Below are 23343 nucleotides of genomic sequence, written 5' to 3' on the forward strand. Positions count from 1 at the left end.
GAAAAATGTTCTTATCTGCACAAAGATTATAACAATAGTCCAGGAAATTTACTGGATATTGATATAATGTTGACTTATATTCTGGCATGGCTTCTATATGATGCATGGTAAAACAACAACCGGTTTTCACAGATTAACAGTTTATGATCAACACAATGTAGGCTACTTTATTTTAAAGCGAACCATTTCCTTATTTGGTAGCCTACAAGATATAGCCTACAACGCTAAACCGAAAATGGAGTTACAGGGTAACCATAGTTGATAGGTTTGATTGTAGGAGTTTTCATTCTCCGACTGAAAGCATCGTTGCAAGCTTTAGTCTGGGTGTTTTGCATCTAACTAAAAGTTTTGAACTACTAATGCAGGCACGGCCACCAAGATTGACAAAGTAAGGTTCTCCTTGTTTTGAACTCTTGTCCTACACGATTAGAACAGAACCTTATTGCAAAAATAGTGATATATGTGTGGTATATGTACCTGTTGTAATTTGAAAGTAATAATAACCTAGCATTATTCTATTCCTTAAGAGTGTTTAAAAATAACTTCCAACCGTAATTATTACAAGATATTATGATGTTGATAAGAAATATTTTATAATTAAGTTGTATTATTTCAGTCTAACTGTCAATCACAGTCACTTCTCAAAAGCAATTCCGCAAAATCTTTTAACCTCTCCGAAGCCACCTTCTAACACTTGTCTAATTCTGAGGCAAATATAGACTTCATTTCGAGGAAGTGTTTGAGCCAATGTAATAACCGAGTTAGACTAGGTGACGCAATAATGTTTTCATAAGCTACTCAAAGCTGTGGGCTCAAATTTAATCTAGAAAAAAAGGAATACTTTTATTTCAAGAGTTGTGAGTCATAATTGTGCTCAAGCAGCATTTATCATACGAAGCTCTCTATAAATCACTAAAAGCATCTTGTTTCTGCACGGAATCTCTGCATCCTGTTTAATATTTGTCAATTTTTTTTAGGAATCAACACTCAAAACTATTGTATAAATTGCAAAGCCAATTATCACTGCTACGCATTGCGATATTCACTGGGGAGCAAACGATTGTTTCCTCATATATGCTCATTGCTCATAGCTCATCAGTCTTTTTATTGTCGTCAACGATTGCAATTGTTTGTATTCTAATCAAAAATACTGTAGATGCAATTTTCCCACTTCACTTGTTTTAAAAGATTTGGCGAGTCATCATTGAGTTTTACCGGTATTTGCAGGGAGAATAAAAGACAAAAATAACAACACACAGTGATGTAAAGGAAGTTTAGTTTTTAGGGGTGCGAAAGAAATCTTCTTCAAATGTAATCGATTATGCCCAATTAATTTTGCAACAAATCATGCACCACTTTAAATTTTCCCACTCTTACCCAGTAGTCTTGGGTATAAATGTGCTTTGTCTACTACTTTTCGCATTTTCACAAATATTTAATGCTCTAATTTTGTTACTATTCCCATAAGCCAAAATTCTGATTATTTTAGAAATTATTCAAAAACCTACAAAAATTGTGTCCAACGTTTTAGCCAATCTGCCCAAAATCTCAGAAAATTAAAAGTTACAGTACTTTATTTCTAAAACCTCTAAAACCGTAGGCTACAACTCAAAACATAAACAGTTTCAGCTTAACATGTATGAACGTTGTATTATATGTAGGCCTAATGCACTAATTTTATTATTAGCCTAATAGAGCACAATTTTGATCATAGAAAAAAAACTGCACCCCTATAGCTCTTACACATACGACAAGACATGCTATGATTTAAGATGATATAAGCGTAGATAGTGGCTTTCCTACATTTTACATATAACTAGGACCGTATTAACCGCCCCCCGTACCCGGGGGAGGGGGCCACGACTGAATAGGAACCCACTCATTTTAGTCTGTTTAATATTTTTTGAACGTTTAAAAAATAGAAAAGCTGCTACAGAAGCTAGATATTCAATAACTTAAATCATGCTAGGCCCTATTTAATGGTTCCCAAACCCTGGCTGGGGGCTTCCGAGCGATAAACGTGAACAAAACACTGTAGACTTACTCAGACATTCTTTGCTGAGCAAATATTTTGAAGTGGCCTATATGTGATGATGTAGGTTATAACCTATTTAAATAAGTTGTCTAAGGTCAAACCATGGCTTAGTGCCAAAACGTACGTTCAAAAAATGCAAACCTAGATATAAAATATCAGAACAGAAAGCAGTGAAATAATGCAAAAAACAAAATACCTGTAACTTTTAATTTAAAAGCTAAAATTTAAATTCTACAACTCACATTACAAGTGCCTATCATAAACTATTTGATGGTTTCTTTTTTTAAACACAAAAGGTTTTCATAACCAACTAATCATTACTGGATTTTTAAATCTTAAACAATGCGCCAAAATCAAGGAACAGTTCAGGAAGCGTTGCATGAAAATTTATGCTTCATGATGAAAGCAGTGGATTTCTCGTGATGTTTGCGGAGCTATGGGTTTCACTTCTGCACTATGGACCCTATTTGGTTTATTTGTATTGATCAAAAATTCTAACCACTTCGCTTTTTATTTCCTCCTTTCATTCAATGCTCGGCCGCATTTCTGCAACGAAAAAGAAAGTACAGAGCAGAGCATGGAGTGCAACACGACAATTAATAGAAAAGGTGTTAAATCTTTGTAAATATTATTGTACTTTCATGTTTTTTTCATCGACCAGGTTTGAGATATTTTAAGAAGCTATCACAAAGTTTAAAAATAGAAGCACTGCCAAATAATTCAAAATGTCGTGACGATTTAAGTGAATTTCAAACAAAGTCGGAAGGTTAAATGTAAAATAATTATTTTTCAGGAGCCCAATTAAGTCGTCATAATTACACACACAGTTACGTAAACCTGAAATCTGATCTTAAACCATTACGTAAAGATTCAAGTTACATTAAAATTACAATCATTTTATTAGTGGCAGTAACAGATAAAATTATCTCAAGATTTAACCATAATTTACTGGGTGTAATCATGCAATTGCCTATTTCGTCACTAAATTCAACCGCTAAAAGAAATCACCAGAGCGAGCAGATGTCGTGGCGATAAGGCGATAGAAAGATTAGATCGCAAAAGACAATAACTTAATTACAGCCTGTTCACGAAATCTGTGGCAAACACCTGTGATGGCAGTATAGAAAGTTTAACTCAGTAACAAAAATACAAAATAATCTAAATGCAGTAGGAAGTTGCAATTTCCACAAGAGCTTGCTTCACTGTAATTTATGCATGAAGAATACAATTATCTCAACCAATTCGTTTTTAGCTGAGTTTGATTGTATTGTGCACTAGTGGAATGACTGTATGTAAAACTGGAATGACTGTTTTAGAGCCACAAACGCATTACTAACAAAGTTAAAGAGCTTGCTGTCTTTGGTATCATTAAACAAATGTGATAACTGTTAGCCTACCACTATATACTCAGAAATATGATTAGTTTATTTGTACACACAACACTCTAAAATGTTTTATTTGTTATGTATATGATATATTTACTGTGCATGTTTTAAAATTAGATTTTAGGGTGTGGGCACCAGGAATAATTATACGCAATGTGGTTTTATATAACATTTAGCAAATAATTGTTTCAAAGTTTGGCTTGCTTCATTCTGTGTTTGCCATTTCTACACCACAATACAGGACACTATGTTCTTATTCAACATAGACCTTATTTTAATGGCTTGGAATAAAGTTTTAAATGTTGTACACAGGTTGAAGTTGTGATCAAGAGATAAAGTGTTCAAATGACAGACACTACTCACACGGGCTCAATATAACTTTCACATTCTTTTATCTACTTCTACTGCCTATTCTTCTGTTCGCACACCTGCTTATCAGCTTATGAAATATCAGACAGCTTTAAAATTTAATCTATGTAGTTTGTGAACGAACTCACACGTTGAAAAAAAACTTTTTTTGCAGTCCTAGTAGTTACAAAACATACGGAAATGTGATTTTCTGTGTAGTTTCCAGTTTCAAACTTTGAAAGTTTTGAATTGGTAATTAGGCTTTACCTGACAAAAATTATTAACATGATGTACGTCTAAATTAATGAGGGTTGTATCCTATCAATGTCTCGTTAGTTTTTGTCTTAGAACCCATAACCATTTGTTCCATCAACGCGATAGGTGATTCATTGTTATGGAGGCCTAAATTAGTTTTATGTAGCTAAATTTCAGTACCCTATAATAATAATTGTGTTTAAGTTGCTTTGAATGTTTTTTTGTTCTTAGTCCAACAGATAAAGATAAAGTTTTTGTAGAACAATGTTGCATGAAACAATAAAAAACAGTTTTGTTTGTGTAAGCGCGTATAACGCTGATTTGTACGGCTTGGTTGAAATTTGGATATGTGATGATTTTGAACCATGTAAAGTGAAGGAAATAACTATTGTATCTCCATAAACTGGCAATGGCTGTACCTACTTTAATCGACAAAACGTCAAGCAAAAACTTCGGAAACTAATCGTTTCTAGCAGTTTTGTAATTTTTTAATCAAAACTTTCTTTTTCATTGTGCAAGTTGGAGTGAACAATCGTGTTTAAAAATTTTGCAGATAAAATAAAATAGTCGACTACGTAGCTGAGTGGTCAAAGTGTCTTTTTAGTAAGTTACCTGACGTAGCTTACATAAGTGTACAGTGTTTTTCTAAACAATCTTCATGTACCGGCAACTCATTTATACAGGGCCGTGGTAACCGCGGGGCATGGCTGATTAGGGGCCCACTCATTTTAGTATGTCTAATGTTTTTTGACAGCTTAAAAAATACTACAGAAGCTCGATAATATAATCAATGGCTAATTAAATCATCCAAGACCGTATTTACTGCTTTCCAACTCCCCGACTGGGAGCCCACCTCTAGCTCTAATTAGGGGCCCACTCATATTTAGTTCGTGCCACATTTTTCGGCTTGTAATTTTGCATTTTTTTTTTTCATTTTTGTAAAAAAATTTTGCTCACTCAACCACATTTCGTTCATCTTGGCGATATTGGGCGAGCATAGTTGGGTATTAAGTGAGTGAAAAGTTTTTTTGTGTCCAAAAAAAAACTTACAAAATGATACAATATTTTGAAGTAAACACTGCTTACTCAAATAGTGAGTTTAATTAATAATAATTAAATTGATAAATTTCAATGTGAATTGAGATAGGTTATGAAGTGAAAATGTTATCTGTAAAGGTTTAACACACTAGGCTATACAAACTTTCAAGAAATAAATTATTGAAATCCTTCTGTGGTTGTGAATAAAAAAGTTAGTGAAATGGTAGGCTAACTTAAATTCTAAATAAAACTTCTACCCCAATCCAATTTTACTTTGATGGTTTTGGTTACATACAAAATGTGCATCTTAATGAAAAAATTATTGCTCTAAAAATTCCTAAAAAGTGACCAACACAAAATTATATTTGTCAAAATTTTCTGGGGGACAAGCCCCTCACACTCCCTTTTTGTTTCATTTATTTGGATATTTAGTTTGGATTGCATGGTTCATTTATGTTATAAATTTTACTTTGTTAAAACTCTGGTCCATTCCCAACTTTTTTCTGTGTCTCCTTCTGAATTGTCGACATATAGCTTAGCCTATTAACTAGTTTTTTCTATAAAGTTTTAAAAGTTGTTTACTTTTTGCTAAAATGATGATTGTAAATTGTTTCTCCACATTGAAGGAGTTTGCGATCCTAAACGCTTTCTGGTCCTATATTTAAGAGTAATCACTAAACATAGGGGCCCACTAGTGGATTTCGGGGGGGGGGGGGGTGGACGTGGTGCTCACACGGCCCTGCAATGCATTTATAAGGCAAAATTAGAAATTACTCTAAAAATTCAAACTTTTTTTCTAAACGAACAAGTCTTGAAAGACAAAATGTTCTGAAGAAAAAAGTACTTTTTGTCGTGAAATCAATAATTAGATCCACGTACCCGTGTAATGTCATTACACCAACGTGTAACTTAGACTTGTCTAAATCAGGTTTGCTGATTTCGTTGTGGAACTGAGAAGTCTATATCAGATATCAAGTTTTTTCTCACAGGTTTCCGATGTCAGCTCCTGTCAATCAAATTTTGAGGCAAATTGTTATGACGAAAAACACATAGCCAGTTGTAGTTGTGCTCGTAAACATTATACAAAAATGAAAGAATAGATTAATTTCAAGCGATCGAACAAAAAAATACTTTATTTAAGCAATCTAGATTTTTTAACTTATTTAAAAAAAATCGAAAGTTTGTTTCATCATCATCTATGTTTATTTTTTCATACTGTTTTTGTGTTCTAGGTCTCAATATTTACTTAAATTAAAGTTGTGCCAGAAAAACCATGTCTTATTACCAGATTTTTTGCCTACAAAATACATTCATGAACTTTCAATAAATAATTTTTTAAAACTGTAGCCTACTTTGTGAACAGTGAATTTTGTTGTCAACGTTTGGCATCGTTTCGGGTGTAAAATTTTCATCTTGCAAAGTTGGGCATAAATATATCCTACTGATTTTTATTTTTTATGTTTGAACGGCCGTTATAAAAGAACTGCGGGTATTTAAATGCCTTTACATCAAAATGTGCTTGGTAATTTTAATAAAATACAATATATTTAAATTCAATTCAATTTTCTTAAATCACGCTACCTTTAACACAAAAAAACTGTTAATTAATTATGAAGCAATTGTTTAAAAAAGAACCATGTCTTGGCGTTGCGTACGACTTTTTTAGCCTTAGGCAAGCAAAACAAGTATTCGGAAAAAAGATTCGCTGACATATCACTCTGTTCTCGCCCTTGTGTGCCTATATTAGTTTCTGTCTTTGCAATAGACAGAAAAAGAGCAAAAACGTTTTTAAGATTCTACATTGTACCAAACAATTAAAGAAAAGGAGACATTTAGTTTGCAAAAAAAAAAACAGATAGAGGTCAAGGCTGCTTTGTTGAGCAGTTAATTATATTATTAAGGAAGAAAAGATAGGATATATGTTGTATACTCACGGCAGTTTGGATTAAAGCTTATTTGTTTTAATAGAAATTGCAAATTATTAACAAATTGTTTGCAGTTGTTTCTGATTTTTTGCTCGATGACAAGATGAACAGACTTGCAGTTTTTTCAACCTAATGTATAAAAAGAAAAATTAATTCACCTAAAAATAGCAAAATCTATCACGCAAACAATGTCACTTCTTTGTATAAACACATTTATAATTTTCTTTATTGTGAGTACGATTTTATCAGCAAAATGTAGGTTCAATTCTGGAGAACGTAAATCCATTTGTTTTAGCGCAAAAAAAGTTAAAGTAATCAGAAAGCCTAAACGCATGCCAGCCGAAAACAATATTCAAGTTTTTCAAATAGATGATTTTCTATTTCGAATCCTTGTTCACTTATACAGTATCCCAGATAGCCAGTCAATCGTTTTTTACATTAACCTGTGTAGAAAGCGATTGATTTGCTATCTGGGATGTTTTTAATACAAACAATGAATCATCCAAGAATTTCAGACAAAGCGGTTGAGGACTTTTTTGTCACAAATTTAGATCTGCAAAATAAGTTGGCACACAAACTATATTGATAGCTCAATGCTTAACTATTTTTTTTAACTTTTTACTTAGATTTACATCTACTATGGTGGTCTTAGGGATTTTCCAGGACTTTGCACCCTTAATCGTGGTCGTTTATACATTTAGTCAGCACTGGCGCACCAATTTTTCCAACACTTTTTATGATCGTGTGAGGCAATTTTAATGTGCCTCTAATCGACTGTAAGTCTTGATTACCGAAGCGAAAAGTGTGTAGCTTTACATTCAAAATATCCTGAAGTCGCTTCATAACCAAAATGGAGGTAAACTGGTCTTTGAAAAATATACCAAAGACTTTTGCTCTTACGAAAAAAAAAGCCCAGTAAAAAATCTTTCCCATTTTTATAGTTAATGTTTTAGGTGCAACTGTTATAGTAGTCAAGTTAAAATTTGTCAAAATAGCAAAAGTGAAGTAGTTAGCTAAAGCTACTTGGCAACGGAGTTGCAGCAGCCACAGAGTTAACTGCAGAAAACAACTGACATGCAAGGTAGGATTAAAAGTTTTGCTAAAATGTCGTAGCCAAAATAATTGTATCGTTAAAAGATTCATATCGTGAATAGTTCAAATCGGATAAATTAGTCAATTCAGTGAGAAAAACGAGAAGCGGTGAAGAGAAAAAAAGTTGTTATTAAAAATTATTGACATCATATAGAAAGAAGAAAATGGAGTAATGGAAATTACTAGATTTGCAATATGAAACATTAACACCCAACTTTTCGCCAGTAGCATTTTGGAAAATCTAATTTGAGGGCCGGCCAGCTGGGCATTGCGCGAGGCAATTTAATCGTGTTCTTGTGAATGGAGAAAATATGGTCAATTAATTGCCACTAACGTTTGACAAGAAGCCTCCGGCAAGCGACTAATTAGAGTTAACAAGAGATTGTCAGCATCTTAGATTGTCTATGTGTTGTACAATATTTAGACAAAGTCAAGGTCAAAAAACATCGAAAACCTACTTTTCCAAATCGTCGGATTATAAAAGGTTTTCTGAGCTGAATCAGCACAAACCGAAGTTGAGCCAGTCAAGTTATATTTTAAGCAAAATTGTTATCGTGAAATTTAGAAAACCAAACCACTTTACTGAACAGTTGGATAAACATTTGTTGATAGGCTACTACAAAAATATACTTTGTGTAAAACTGCTTGTTGCTACGTAATTTCAAATCCAAATAACTCAAGGAAAAAATGGAAATCATAACAAAGCTCGTACAATACAAGTATTCTTTTAAAATGTTGGAATTTAGCCTAAACAATATAGCCTGAACAGTTGCTGGGTTTAATATCAACAAGCAGTAGGATAGCCTAATGAAATAAAAATTAAAACGATTAGTTTTACATTCTAGTCTCAATAATGCATGGTATTACAAACATAGGTATGATAGCCTTGCTACAGCACTAATATAAAAGAAAGTTAGTTATTTTGTTGAAAATCTTGCAGAAAGAGTAACTCCAGCAAGTTAGTGTCTCCGCATTAAGCAATGAATTCAACAGACGGTTGTCATCAAATCCTTGAGTAACTTTTCCGACAAGACATAAACGCTTTTTTACAAATTTACATTTTTTCAGGTGGTTGCAAAAATAAGACAGAAAATTACCCTGTTTGTGGAAAATTATGGAAGTTTCTGGCTATAACGGCCGTGTTCTAAGTCCTGTTGATTTCTATCAATCAAAAATGTCTCAGACCGGATCTATGCATTTACGTCACCCTCCGCTGACCCAACAGCGATCTCTTCCAACAATGAGGCAAAACTACAGGCTGATGAATCAGGCAAATAGTCTTCCCAATCAAGCAGAAGATCACACATCTCTCCGCCACATTCAAAACATAGCTTCTTTGCCAGGTTCACAAACATTTCAATCAAACTATTTGCAAGAAACGCAACAAATGAGTAAAGGTTCAGTTCACGCACCTGTCAGGCCTTCGAGCAGTGATCCAATACTCAATGTGCAGCCATTATCTCATAATGCTCCTGCTTCTTTTCTCCAACAACTGCCAAGAGCACAGCAAATTGGTCAAAGTCATTTAAGACAACACATAAGTAACGACAACACAAATAACAACAACAGTGTAAACGGAAACATGTTATGTAATGATGGCAATGGCTCTACGATGTCTGATGGGAGCAACATTGATGGAGAAACTCTAGATCGTATAATGGGATCCGTTCCTGGAGACCCAGAAACTCTTTCCAGTGCCGAAGAAGAAGGAAGTGACGGAATAGATGGATCGATAAAGAAAAACGACTCACCAAATGACATTGGCAGTCGAAAAGCTGAAAAACCTCCTTACTCTTACATCGCACTAATCGTAATGGCAATACAAAATTCGCCGGCTAAAAAATTAACACTAAGTGAAATATACAGCTTTCTACAGTCGAGATTTGAATTTTTTCGTGGTTCCTATCAAGGATGGAAGAACTCCGTCAGACATAATCTTTCACTTAATGAATGTTTTATAAAGCTCCCAAAGGGTCTTGGAAGGCCCGGAAAAGGTCATTATTGGACAATCGATCCTGCCAGTGAGTTTATGTTCGAAGAAGGGTCTTTTAGAAGGAGACCAAGAGGATTTAGAAGAAAATGCCAAGCATTAAAACCATACGGAATATTTGGAGGTGGACCTGGTTTCCTTGGGCATTCAGGTTATGGCCATCCTCATGAAATGTTTGGAGCTGGAAGAATTCCTCAGGGAACTATGCCACCCACATCTCACTTTTTAGGTTTTAATCCTTCACCAACAAATACTCATTTTTTTAATGCTGTGGCAGCAAATGGACTGGTAAGCCCTCAAACAACATCTCCTCCAAGCATTGCAAATGAACATAGTAGCCCACATTCCCCGCATAACCAGTTTCATTCCAGTTGCGTAGGAATATCGCCAGAAAACACTTCTGATCATATGACGTCTGCCAGTCAATCAGTAGATGCCAACCTTCATTACTCACCCAGCCTAGCAATGTTTAGTCAGCCCGACACTACCTCGCACTCTTCCCGGCCTTACGTGCGTTCGACCGCCGCAGACCACAAACAAATTTCCGATCCAAACTCCTATCCAATGATGAATGGAAATTCAAGTCCCACTTCCGGACAACGGATGAACTACAATCCATTTTGCTCACCTATCAGAGATACTCACATTTCCTGCGAAAGTAAGATATAATTATTATATTTTTGATAAAAATACATTTTTTCTTTGCAACTTAACTCCATTTTGTTTCGCGCAAGTATTGAAAATTCATATTTTCTGCTATTTAAAAGTAGGCCAAGACCAAGCCTATGCGATACAATAATTTTAATATTTAAATAAATAGTACATCGGAATCAATCAAGCAAACAGTCTTTGGAAAACGTTTACCCGGATTAAAATTGTTTATGTTTTTAAATGTAAAAGCTTTAGCAACAGAAATATGGTTGTCAAAACAGTTTGGCTGAAAAAAGGCACCCACAAAAACAATTCTCCAGCTAGCGAAAGTTGCCATGTTTACATTGCTTCAACGTTTGGCGACATTTAAAGTAAAATGAACAAAAGTATAAACAAAGTTGATGGTTCAAATTAAAACGTAGATTGGAAAATAGTCTTAGTTTATTTTTATTGTTTCCACACATTACTCAAAATTTGATATTTCGGAGTTGCTGAAGAAATAGGCATGCAGTTGCAAAGTCAAGAGAAGATCTAAAGCAAAAGAATGCATTGGACGGATATTTTTGTCTGTCTTCACCAAACTCATCAATAAGATCAAAATTTTGAGAAGTTTTTAGGTGCATTATCAAACATAGTTTTAGATATATAGCGAAATACAATATAATGCACTGTAGAGCTGTAGACTGCTGCAGGTGATGGTGTAGTTAGAAAAGCGCTAACATTACTCAACTTCATTTCAGTAAAAAGCTGTCAAATCATTTGAATCACGGTTGGCACATCTTAAAGTGCGGTTAATGCTTTTGCATTCATAGTCTAACTAACACGCGCTTAAATGTGTATTTTGGCATTAACAAGCAGTTTATTGAAAATAAACGATTAATTTCAACGATACACGAAAGTATGCTGCAAACAAGAAGACTAGCAACAAACTGTTTGAGTCATAATATACAAACCAACAAGTCAAGTAAGGATATGTGGTTCAACTGTAGTGGGTTTTCCTTCGAATCAGCGCTGCCGGTGGTAAAATTTAGTGCGATGTGTCCAAACATGCGCAAAGAATATCATCAAAAGTTTATCATAACAAGTTTTCTGCAAATGAAAATATCACCATTTGCAAAATCTGTTGTTTGTTATTTTTAGATAAAACTAATTGCTAACATATAGAAACATGTTTATGTTTGAGCAATAGTTCAGTTTACGGTCAAGCTAAAAAAATATGGTTAGCACGATGAAAAATACCCCAAGTTTTGCAAAAGGTTACAAGGTAGAAAAATGCAACACAGGTTCAAGAAAAGGTTAACAATATTTTCAAAAAAGTTACTCACTAACGTGATAGTTTAGAATATGAAAGATAATAACTGTAGATTACTTTCAAAAACAAATAGGTTTGGACAACGTTGAAGAAAAAACATAAACATTTTGGTATGGATTAGTAATATGGGCGCATGTAGCTATAGCAACATTAAGGCATAAACTTAAGTAGTATTTTAAAACAGCATATAAAAAAGAAATTGTTGGTATTTTAAGGTACGATTTAAAGTACCCATTTAATTTCAACTTTCTCTTCTCATCAAAATATATCTTTTTGCTGGCAGATATTTCTTGGAAAAAGTCAGAGTATAATTATGATGATGTTACGTGAAGCTGAAATTTATTGAGTATTTTCTTTAAAAAGATATTATTTTATTTCTCTAGCCTTATTTAATCTTCTTGTAAACTTTCAGTTATGAATTATATTTTTCGGTTACGTGCGTCATAAGGTTGTATTTCTATCAAAGATGCAAGTTCATTGATAAAAGACCAACCTCACAAAATTGAAATCAATTCCACTCTTGGATAACAATTGTGCTTGAAGATTGTTTTTGATTTATGATTTTCTGCAGGGACGATTGCACGCGGGTGACAATGTTAATCAATCGAGCAAATTCTGTTTTTGTTGATCTGCTTTTTTGGTGATTTAACGTTCGCAAATGTTAAAACCAATGTGAAAGGGGGAATTTTGCTAGCTGGGAACACGTTCTCATGCTGACCTGCCATCACAATATCGAGAAGAATTTGAACATAAATAGAACGCAAGCTCTATTAGAAATCAATAAATACGAAAATTTAAAAAAAAATGTCTAAGCTTCAAGTAGAAAAGTGTTGCCTAGTTGTTCATACTGCATTCAATTTCGTAGAGACGGTTAAGGCGTGGAATTCGGGCGTATATAGCTAGTTATTTCTTCAATGTTGCATAAGATTTTTATCTTTCAAAAAAATTGTTTTTTTGTTTTTGGTGTTTCGCAGAAAATGAAGAGTTTTCGAAAACAAACACGTAGCGAAACTGGCCGCAAAAAAGTACCTGGCCAAATCGTGGCGTGTCATATTTTACGATACCAGCAGTTGTTCTTATAATGATTCACTCGGCCTGCTCAATCAAAATAACTTGTCACCTACCGGATGGCCAGGCGTCTACCACGCAGTGCACAATTTCTACAAGAGTTTTGACGTTGAGAACGGAAATGAATAGTAGACAAATTTCCGTCGTCGTATTTCTTGTGGTCTTTTTTTTATTTACAGTTGCCTCGTTTTTAGCAGGGAGTGACGACTGAGGAGCACTGTTTAAAAGCATGAAACTTGTGCAGCTTTGTTTATAAAAAAAATTAAGCAAACTTTATCAGTAGGCTACATGTCTTCAAAATAAATTGAATATAAAACCAGCAACCAATATCAATTATAAATTAAAATTATTTCGCTGTATCTGTGTGACATTTTTTTCTTGTAGCTCTCCCGAATGTTTTTATTCATGTTGTTCCTGCTTTAGCTGCTCTGACGATTGCATTCGTGATTTTTTTCACGTACGTGCCCAACTAACCGACTACGACAGTTTAACATCGATTCAACGTGTGCAGACGCTGAGCCAACATTAAAAGCAGCTTTTGCTACCTGGATAGCAACTGTTGTCAGATCTATCGCACACCAGAGCTCACAACAACGGCAGCGTGTGCAAAATTTCCGAAGTTGCAAAATAAGCTGAAGTGACACATATCAATATAAAAATTAAAATCCATTGTGCCATTCACTCGTAAATGAAAGTAAAATGCTTAGGTTTAATAATATTACAGCTCAGCAAAATCACTTCACTAACACTGCAATCTTTGTAAACGCAGACATGTCTAAAATAACTTTCTAAACTCGAAGCCACATGCAACCGCAGTTAGCAGTTTGATACATCACCAAGGCTGGAACCATGTTTAGCAGGTTTTGAGTAAAAGGTTGTCACAAGCTTTTATAAGTTTTTAGTGAGTAAACTGCTTACATGCTTTTTAAATTTCTTATTTTTTGCAACGGTTCAAAATTTCAGAATGTTTTGTTTTGCTTCAACGCAAAATTTTGTGTTTAGGTTTTGCTTTGTTTCAGTTTCAAAGAAAGGCAATTTTATTTCGTTGTAAAATCGAAACAAAACGGCTTGTCACCTGTGTGTTCTGTACAAATATATTTCAGTTTGGCTCAAAACTTGTCTTAATTTTGTTTTACTGTAACCATAAAGAGTTCTTTCTGGACAGCCCTTGTTGAACATTCTTCAATCTTTGAAAATTCGAAATTTATTGCGTTGCTTTGTCAAAGCAAGTTTTGCAAAGTCATGTTTTTAAGCTACTTGACACATCGCACTGGTGTTCGATAGACAGTTGGTGATGGTAACTGGTAAACTTGCTGAAGTTCAAGTGTTTGATATTAAAGCAAAAAAGTATAATCCTTAACTCGCAGGTTTGTTTGACATAACTCAGTTGAAAGAAGCGCTTGTTTTTGTCTTGTAGGCTGCACAACAATGCGATTATGTTGTGTGTGGTATAGTTTCAGGAAGAACGCTTTTAAAATACCGCTTTCAAATATAGGCTAACAAAGTTTGCTTTCTGAACAAGGTATGACAGAGTAAAACAGCAAAAACTGGATTGTGGTTTAGCAAAAGTAATCTATTTTCAGCTTCATACGACAATTATTACGCTGTAGAACTGCAAGCGAAAACAGTGCCCCTTACGCTTGTAAAACCATGAGTTTAGTTTTCGTATTTTGAGATTGTTCATTCCATTTGGAATTAGATCAACCAAGCATTCCAATCAATTTTTTTCTAGTTTATTTTTATTATTATTTAAGCAAAAGATAAAGCACACTTCACATTCAAACCGCTTAAAACAATCTCAGAAAATAATTTTCTATGCTACCCTTTTGCGGACAGTCAACAGCGTAGCCATAGACTATCTTTACGCCCACTTTTAATTTGTTTTGCGACACTAAATCTAGAAGTTGAGACCCTGTTTCGCAAATCGCAGATTGTATGGGAATAATATCACAGAATTCAATGTAACAGTGATGTTCTATGACTCGAAAAATAGCTTTTTATTGATGTAGTCTTTGGATCGTTTCTTGGTTTTATCTGTATGTGGTACAAAAAAGTGAATTTTTTACCAAAACTCCATAACGTAATGAGGTCAAAAAAAAAAATAAAAAAATAATAATGAGGTCAGACCTCTAAGAAATGGCCGGTCTAATAACCAACATTCCAAGTTTAATCGTTTTCTGAAACGCGTGCAAGCAGGTTTCTAATTGCTACTGTTAACCGAAACAACTCTGCAATACATGGTACTTTTGCATGAAGGCACACGCTAAGCAAATCATAGCCATTGCGCTCGTGAAATTACATAGTATTACAGCAACATCGTAATTACCCAGGTCAAGTTAATCAATTGTGCTCGCCAGGACAAATGCTAATGGTTCAGATAATTTTGCAAAAAATCTGCAAAAATAGGAAACACCTAGAAAAGGGTTGTATGTATTTATATAGTTAAGTAGTAAGTTAATAGGTGAACACTGGGAGGTGTTTGTGATAATACGAGTACGTGACATAGCATTTTCTTCGCTTGTTATGTAATTTTGAATTCATTTTCTGAAATGACTTGCAGTGTCAAGGCAAAAGTGGTAATATATTGATGCGATCGGCAAATTGTCACAAATTAACAACGCATTAAATGCTCCTTTGGTTAAACGAAGTGTTGTATTCTTTGATAATGACTTGGGATATCATTTTCAGATGTGGATTGTGGTAGTGTTTTTCTCTTAATGTACAGTACAACACAAAAATAGACCCTTCATGACATTGTTTATATTTGCATAACATTTCATTTAAAATTGTAATTTAAAAGGACTAAATCGTAAAATTCATTGAACGCTTAGCATGTTCTTCTAATTGTTCAAAAGTATAATTAGTTTACCTCCCCAGTCAGTCAAAGTTGCCGTTTTCACATTGTTTCCATCTTTAGCGACATTGCGAGACGTTGAAACAAATAAAAAAGATTTTTTACTGTTTGGGGGGAGAGCAGAATCGGCAATCTATTGAGGTTCGTTTGGGCACTGCAGGCCAGTCGCCCACTGACATGCGCCTGTGACCTGCTTGTGCAAGTCATGTTTGTTGTTGTGACAGACTAGATGGAGATGATGTTTCTAAAAGAAGGACTGTGTGAGGCAAGAACGCATTTGGAGATACTGCTACGACTGGTGCAAGCCTGCTGCAGTTTTGATCAAAGCATATTTTTTAAATAGTTTTGTTTTTTGAAAATCAACAGATTTATTAACTGACATTTGTTTCAAACAAAGTAATGGCAACAAACCAAAATGTAAGAATAAAGCTTCAACATAAAAGAACTTCTACACGCGAAGCAACGCACACCGCCGTCGGCGACGACACTGTAGAGTTCTCCACACTCTGCACCACAAAACAACGATGCTTCTTACTCAAGAAATGGTGGTTTTACGAAACCACCCAAAACAAAACCTTGTCTTGTAGAACGATACTTTTTAGTCAAGGGAGATGAATCATGAAAAACAGACCAGATTTATTTTTGTAAAGGAAACCGATTGAGCACAAATTAATGATTTCAAGGCTTGGTCACTATAAATCTAACAGACACTTCGATAGGTCGACTACGATTGTTCTTGGACTTATATGTCACTATCACACACTGTGCAAATCCACGTTTGCTGATGCAGCATTTGTGTAGCATGATGTCATTAACCTATTCCCGTTTATTATCACCCTTGACATAAAGTCAACCACGACCACGATGTCCCAATCGATAAAAACCTGAGTATGAGCACAAAACAACTATGATATCAACCAATAACGGTTCAGTTCTTGGAATGTACAGTTGAGCAGTTTGTGAGAGCAGTGGGGCATTTATTTATCAGAAGAACCCAGGGGTGATAAAGTTTAGAGGCAACAACGCGTTACTTAAGGTAGAGTCTTGAAATTCTCATCCTCAATAACAGGTCCTGTGTCAGTGGCTTATGGCAGGTGTGAGCAGAAAGAAGCCAAAGGCGAACTTAAAGGAGGCTTTCTCGGTTTGAAGATAAATTTTCCCTAAAGCAATCAATGATGTTTTACAGTAACTTATTTATAGAAATTGGAATTGGTATTTTTTTAGAATAGAGTTTTTATGAGGTAGACAGGCTGTGTCACAAATGCACGTGTCTTCTTTGTCTGTCATGTGTCTGTAGAAATTAGAAAAAAATTATCAAAACAAACTTGTCGATTAATAAAACGGTGTAATTTGAACTTTTTTATCAAAATCATTTTTTTGGTCAGCATTTCTCTGCAAATGGAAAGTTCCTATGTACAGTATAAATATTTCATTATTTGTCTACTGCAAAAAGAAGAATAAAAACAAAATGGCTTCTTGGGCAAATATTCGGCAGTCAAAATAATTTGCACAAAATAAACAACTGAAACCAACAACAACAACAACAACAACAACAGTGTAATAATGTTGTAAGCCACATCGTGCTTCATCAACATTGCTAACATTTGAAAGATTGAAATACACTCTGCATGAGGTATAGCCTATTGTTGCATGTGACAAGAATGTACAATTGTACATATTCATTTCATTTCTGTTTGAATGGAAAACCTTAACACTTTTAGAACTGATGCACTTTTGCAGAACTTGCTTAGGCTTTTGCAGAATCCGTATATTCATAACAACCGATCACAAAAATAATTTCTATTTGTAGTACGTTGCTATAATATACAGTACAATGTAAAATTGTAAACATAGATGCAAGACAATAGACCACTGGAAACAGCAACTTTCTGTCACAGGATAAACTGCTTCCATTTTAGGGTGTCATTAGTCTTGTTGGTAGCCTACCAGAAAATGAGAAAACTGTAATTTCAAAACTATATATAGAAACTTATCCTGATAATGAAAAGTTTCTGAATTGGATTCATGTAACAATCTTTGCATTATCTTCAGCCCATGCTTTTCGTAACTAAAACTGTAGCCTAGATATAATATATTTCTGTGAAACCCCTTCTCATAGACCAGGAAAATATCATAAAATATGTTAATTTGTTTGCTTTTATTTTACAGCATCAGCGATGAAGTTTAAAGCTGAGTGTGTGATGGATCCTTATTCTGCGTACGATGTTGATAAAAAACCACATTATCCTGTCATGCCTGGAGTCATGCCGAACGGTTATTCGAATGGTTACTACGACACAAAACCATGTGCAATGTGAACCAATAAGATGTCGCTAACAAGCTGGAAAAAGACGAGATGTAGATAACTCAATTGGTTGGGGCATGACTTCGTGAACGAAATAGCTTCAAGATTAAGCAGTGCTGGTTCGACTCTGGAGATATGAGCTGAGCTTGAGCAACGCATTCTAAGGACTGCTCTCCATTTAGCAACACCTAACGGATGGAATACTTTCCAGGCAACTTGTGCTGCTTTTCACGTTCTCTTCGTAGACCAAACCGATCAAGCACTGCACAGCACAATGATAAACCACTACCCACGCAGCATGATTTATAAAAACTATTTCCAATGAGGAAATCTTTATTATCAATTGATGAGTGCTTGGATGAGGATTACTAGCAAATCAACGTTCGCTATTTATAGCAAGACATGGGAATGCGTGGCGTGACATATTTGTCTTTTTTCTAAAATTTTATTCAACTCGTAGATGTCTTGACATTAATCCGCAAGTTTATTTATGCTTTTCATTGTTACCGTGCTCTTGAATATATAAGAAAAACACCAGCTGAGATGAATGACATTTGACTGTCACTCACACAAGACAGATTACAAACAATACAGCGGGTAGAAATTCGTATGAAGAAAACTTCAACGTAACCTACATTGACATGCGTAAATAGAATAAAACTGATGCTTCACAACCGACAGTGACTTCAATGCACCCGTTAGTAGAGCTACTGAAAATGAACGTTGTTTAGACGAAATCGAAACGCAATAAAAATTATTTGTAAAGAAAAACATTTTTGTTGTAGTCATTTTTAAAAGACAAAATAAGCGAAGACAATTTCTTTTTTTAATTATTACTTTTATAACCCCTCTTTCTAACATTACAATTTGTTATTACTTATGCTTTGCCATGGAAGCTTTGCAAGGCTTTAACTACTTTATCAAAAATCGATTCAATTTGCCTTCAATATTGCACCAAATCAATAGAAATAACTTATGAAAATTTTCAATTAACTTGCGGCAACAACATTTCATTAAGAAAATACCAACAAACAATGACGTAACTGTTTAAGATTTGGATCTCAAGCAGTACAGGATTTTGTTAAATGCAAAATAATGATTAATTAATAAGGAAAAAGTTTTAAAGTTTTCCCACCTATAATGCAGTGAGATAACTTGATGATGATATTTACGAGAAATAGTTTACACTTTAGAATAAAGTCACCAAGCTTGCATTTACTGAAAATATACAAACTTTTAATCTAGTTAGAATAGTTGCGAGTCCAGTATGCTCACATTTGCAGAACATAGACGATACCTTAGTAGCTTACTTGATGATGGCAATGTAAAACTATCTCAAAACGCGTAAGGTGAAATTTATTTGATAACATCATCAATTAAACCAAGCCATGATTTTTCACTCAGTCTTAGTCAAGAAATCGTGATACTAACGGTAATCTTTTTTAAAATTATGTAGCGCCTGAAATAACCAACTGCTCAGCTATACAGTAGCCTATATAAAAAAAGAGTAAGTGGTTTTATCTGTGTTTCGGTAATTACAGTTGAAGAGATTAAAAAGAAATTAAAGTAGGCTGTGAAGTTTTAGAATTTTTCTTGCCTATGTATTTTTTGTGTCACCTACACTTATTTATTTCGTCTTTTTACGATTTGTTTTCTGTGTTTTGTTTGATCATAAATCTTTACTGACCAGACTGCTTCTGCAAAAATATTGAGTTACTACAGAGTTTATCGAGCATAAAAATAAATGAAGTTTGTGATTTTTTAATTACACAACTGCTCAAATTTTTTTGTTATATTTTTAAAGTTAGAAAACAAGTTCTTCTAATCAAAAAATAAACACCCCAAAAAGTAGATACTAAACTCATAAGTTTAGTATCTACAACTTGGGCTGTACATTTTTTCATTAGATTAACCAGGAGTTCTAACCATTTTGCTCCTAAGTTCTTCTAATGTTCTAATTATTCTTGGCATGGACTGAATTTTAGACGAAAAACAGTCATTTTTTTGTTTTTTGGATAATGGCATAGCCTAGTTTATTTGTCACTTTTACCACAAAAAGCATCATTTATATAATTTTCTGTAGCCTAACTGTACATTGTTTCTATCTCATTTGCTAATTGTTATTTTATTTCAATAAAAATATTTTACTTGTCAAAATAGCCAGTGACTATATACTGTACATAAGCTGCATGGCTAATTGAACCTTGAAGTACATTAATCTACTGATGGCTACTTAAAGCTAGGAAGTGAAATAAAGATATTTTTAGATCAAAACAATGTATACAGGTATAAGTAGAGCGATTAATAGTTCACAAAGAACTCAAAAGTGTTATGTAAAGACTGAAATATCGTTTCAACTGAATTTAGAAACGCAGATATCTCTTATTTTAGTGAGGTCTGGACTAGTACAGTAAAACTATTCAAGAGCACAAGCATTTGCTATTGGTGCACACAGATGCTAATAGATACACGAGTAAAGGTTCCTATGTCTTCGATTCGATGTGACCTACATAAACAGGACGCGGATGACCACACTACATTGAGGACAAATTACGAAACTAGGAAAATTCTTGATTAATCAGCAGCAGTTATAAACAACATCGTCAATAGCTAGGCTACTCTCCTGTCAAGTCAAAGATTTGTCATGGTGCTAGGCTAAAAAGAGACGAATACAATATTTAATACAAACCTGATCAAAGCTGAGTGATAACGTTATCAAGGTGATTACTCAAGAGGCGGTAATAAACAAGCGACAGAAAGATCAGAGCAAGCACTGGGAGGAAAGGTTATGTTGAAGTGCAGAAACGTGCACTTGCTGTAACAGCTTTAATTTTTTTCAAAACAAAATGTTCGCCTCTCAGTGTTTTCTATGCAAATAGCGTAAAAAGAACTAGGTCTGAAAATGTTGATGACAGCAAAGCCACAGATTGATTCTCTATTAAATTGATTTAACGCTCGAAGACGTTATATCAATCAAAAAGGGTATAATTTGCTGATTGGGGACTAAATAAGAGATTTGACTTATTATAATACAAAATAAACTTAACGAATTACAGTATTTCATCACGAAAGCAAAAGTTAGGTTATATAAAAAGATACTGTACAGTACAATAACCAACTGAGCCATTGAGGCGGACTAGCGATGAAACATTCAAACTGCACTCGGAAAGATGTTTGCTCAAACCTTAAAGCCTATTGTGAGCACACGACTGCGTCTCGGCAAGCCACTTCTTGGTGAATACAAAGATTGGCTTCCTTTCTTTCCCGCTTAGTACTTAATCAAAATATGCAACAATTCTTGTGACAAAATATGCGTAGGCTACTTTGTCAATGCTGGTTCAAAGTTTTAAGACGTGGACAGTATTTTAAATTACACCTCATAGGCTGATTAAGGGTAGGCTACCATATGCATGCAGGTTTAAGCGTCCGACTTTATGAACGAAGAAACGGAAAAAATCAAACAGCGCTGGTCGCACTCTGCGGGTGTGCGCTTGAGCAACGCATTCCAAGGGCAGCTTTTCATTCAGCGGCACCTAGTGGAATAATTCACGGACAACACTTTAACAAACGGAAACTTTGTTTGGTGACAGGGCGTAGATCAGTAGAATAGCCTCGACAAGTATGTGAAACTGGCGAGATTGATCTCTCAAAGAAGTGTTTTTGATTCCCGAGAATGAAGACACAATCAATCAACTATCCCGAATGCTTTAGGCTACTTGGAGCCGTACTCAGCAATAGCCTGCAACAAGAAGGAGTTTTTACTAAATAACATCAAGCTACAACGTTTTCGTGCAGTTGAAAAAAGTAAAATCATTGATCTAACACTATTATGAAAAAAGTAAAGTTTTTGAATATGTTACGGCTAGCTGATTAATGTAAATATACATTTTAATCGTGTGCTCATGCTGGTACAAGATGTCAAACTTTAGGCGATTAAAAACATATTTCTGCTTGAACGGCGTTTTCTGGAAATTGTTGACAACTCGAGAAAGGCGTAAGATTTACCTCAGAGCGTTGTTTTGAATGACTTTGCTCTGACACATAATCAGTTCGATGTGTGAAAACTTATTAGCTGAGATAACGCTAAAAGCATTAAGACTGAGGTAGTCACAAACAAGTTTTGTAGTAAATAAAGCCGCCCGGAATTTTGACGTTACAGGAACACAAGCATACATTGCCTTTTCCACGAAGAGGCAGACGTTTTAGAAAGATTTGATGATAAATCAATTTTTTTTTAGATATTTTGAAGACACGTTAATAACCTAATAAACAGCGAATAAAATTAATGCATTCACAGACAAATAAATTAATTATGATGGGTGGAGGAAAAGTTGCTTTTCGTACCCTTTAACCCTACCCTTGAGGTATCTGGACAACTAAAGCGATCTATCATCTGCTCTGAGATGCAAACACTTCAGCTAACTTCTTCAAAGTTCAGTGTAGTTTTTTTAGTCGGTATGGTGTGATTGTGAAACCCTTCTTGGTACGGACAAGTGACAACATCAACTCGCAATGAATATTGGATGCTGCAAGACTTTGATTGATGATTAGAGTAAAAAAAAAGCTAAAAACTGTACCATTTCACGTGCAGGCTACGGTATGCAAAACGGAGTGCGTGGGCTAAAGCTCATCCACTTAAGCTTAGAAAAGGTGCTCACTGCTCAGTGTTCTCATGTTCATAACATACTTGAAGGGAAAAAAGGTTAAGGTGAGTCTCATACTTGATCCAAACATCTGGGGGATGAGAGGATAAGGTTCTCACTATACTAAGCCTTCAGCACTAACAAGAGTTGGGTGGCCAGTTCCTTTCTCTCGGTCGCCTTTCCTTTAGCAACTACGCCCACCCAATTGATCACACCCTGGATAGAGGTAAAGGTATCAGGGCAAAATCAAGACACTTTAATAAAATTCTTTCTAACAACGTTTTTTTATGACTTATTTTATTGACTTATTTTATGACTTATTTTATGACTATGGCAAAAGATAAGAGCGTATACCAGCAGTTAAACACGCCAAATGCCAGAAATTAGGTAGGTTATCTTATTGAATCATTTTAGAAGCACACTTTAGGGGTGAGCCTACATT

General features: G+C 34.6%; 1 protein-coding gene across 1 annotated transcript; it reads left to right on the forward strand.

The window, feature by feature from the left end:
- Positions 1-9192: 9192 nt before the first annotated feature.
- Positions 9193-18271, forward strand: LOC145776116 (uncharacterized). Its single transcript, XM_082587520.1, has 2 exons — positions 9193-10726; positions 18123-18271. The coding sequence occupies exons 1-2, from the start codon at positions 9193-9195 to the stop codon at positions 18269-18271; spliced, it is 1683 nt and encodes a 560-aa protein (XP_082443646.1).
- Positions 18272-23343: the final 5072 nt, after the last annotated feature.

The sequence above is a fragment of the Aplidium turbinatum genome, chromosome 8 (genome assembly GCF_918807975.1).
Source record: "Aplidium turbinatum chromosome 8, kaAplTurb1.1, whole genome shotgun sequence".
Classification (NCBI taxonomy): domain Eukaryota; kingdom Metazoa; phylum Chordata; class Ascidiacea; order Aplousobranchia; family Polyclinidae; genus Aplidium; species Aplidium turbinatum.

Excerpts from the sequence above, each read along its gene's own strand:
- LOC145776116 (XM_082587520.1), top strand. The coding sequence starts at position 9,193 with ATGGAAGTTTCTGGCTATAACGGCCGTGTTCTAAGTCCTGTTGATTTC. Across the intron at positions 10,727-18,122 it reads TACTCACATTTCCTGCGAAA|CATCAGCGATGAAGTTTAAA; the intron begins GTAAGATATAAT and ends TTTATTTTACAG.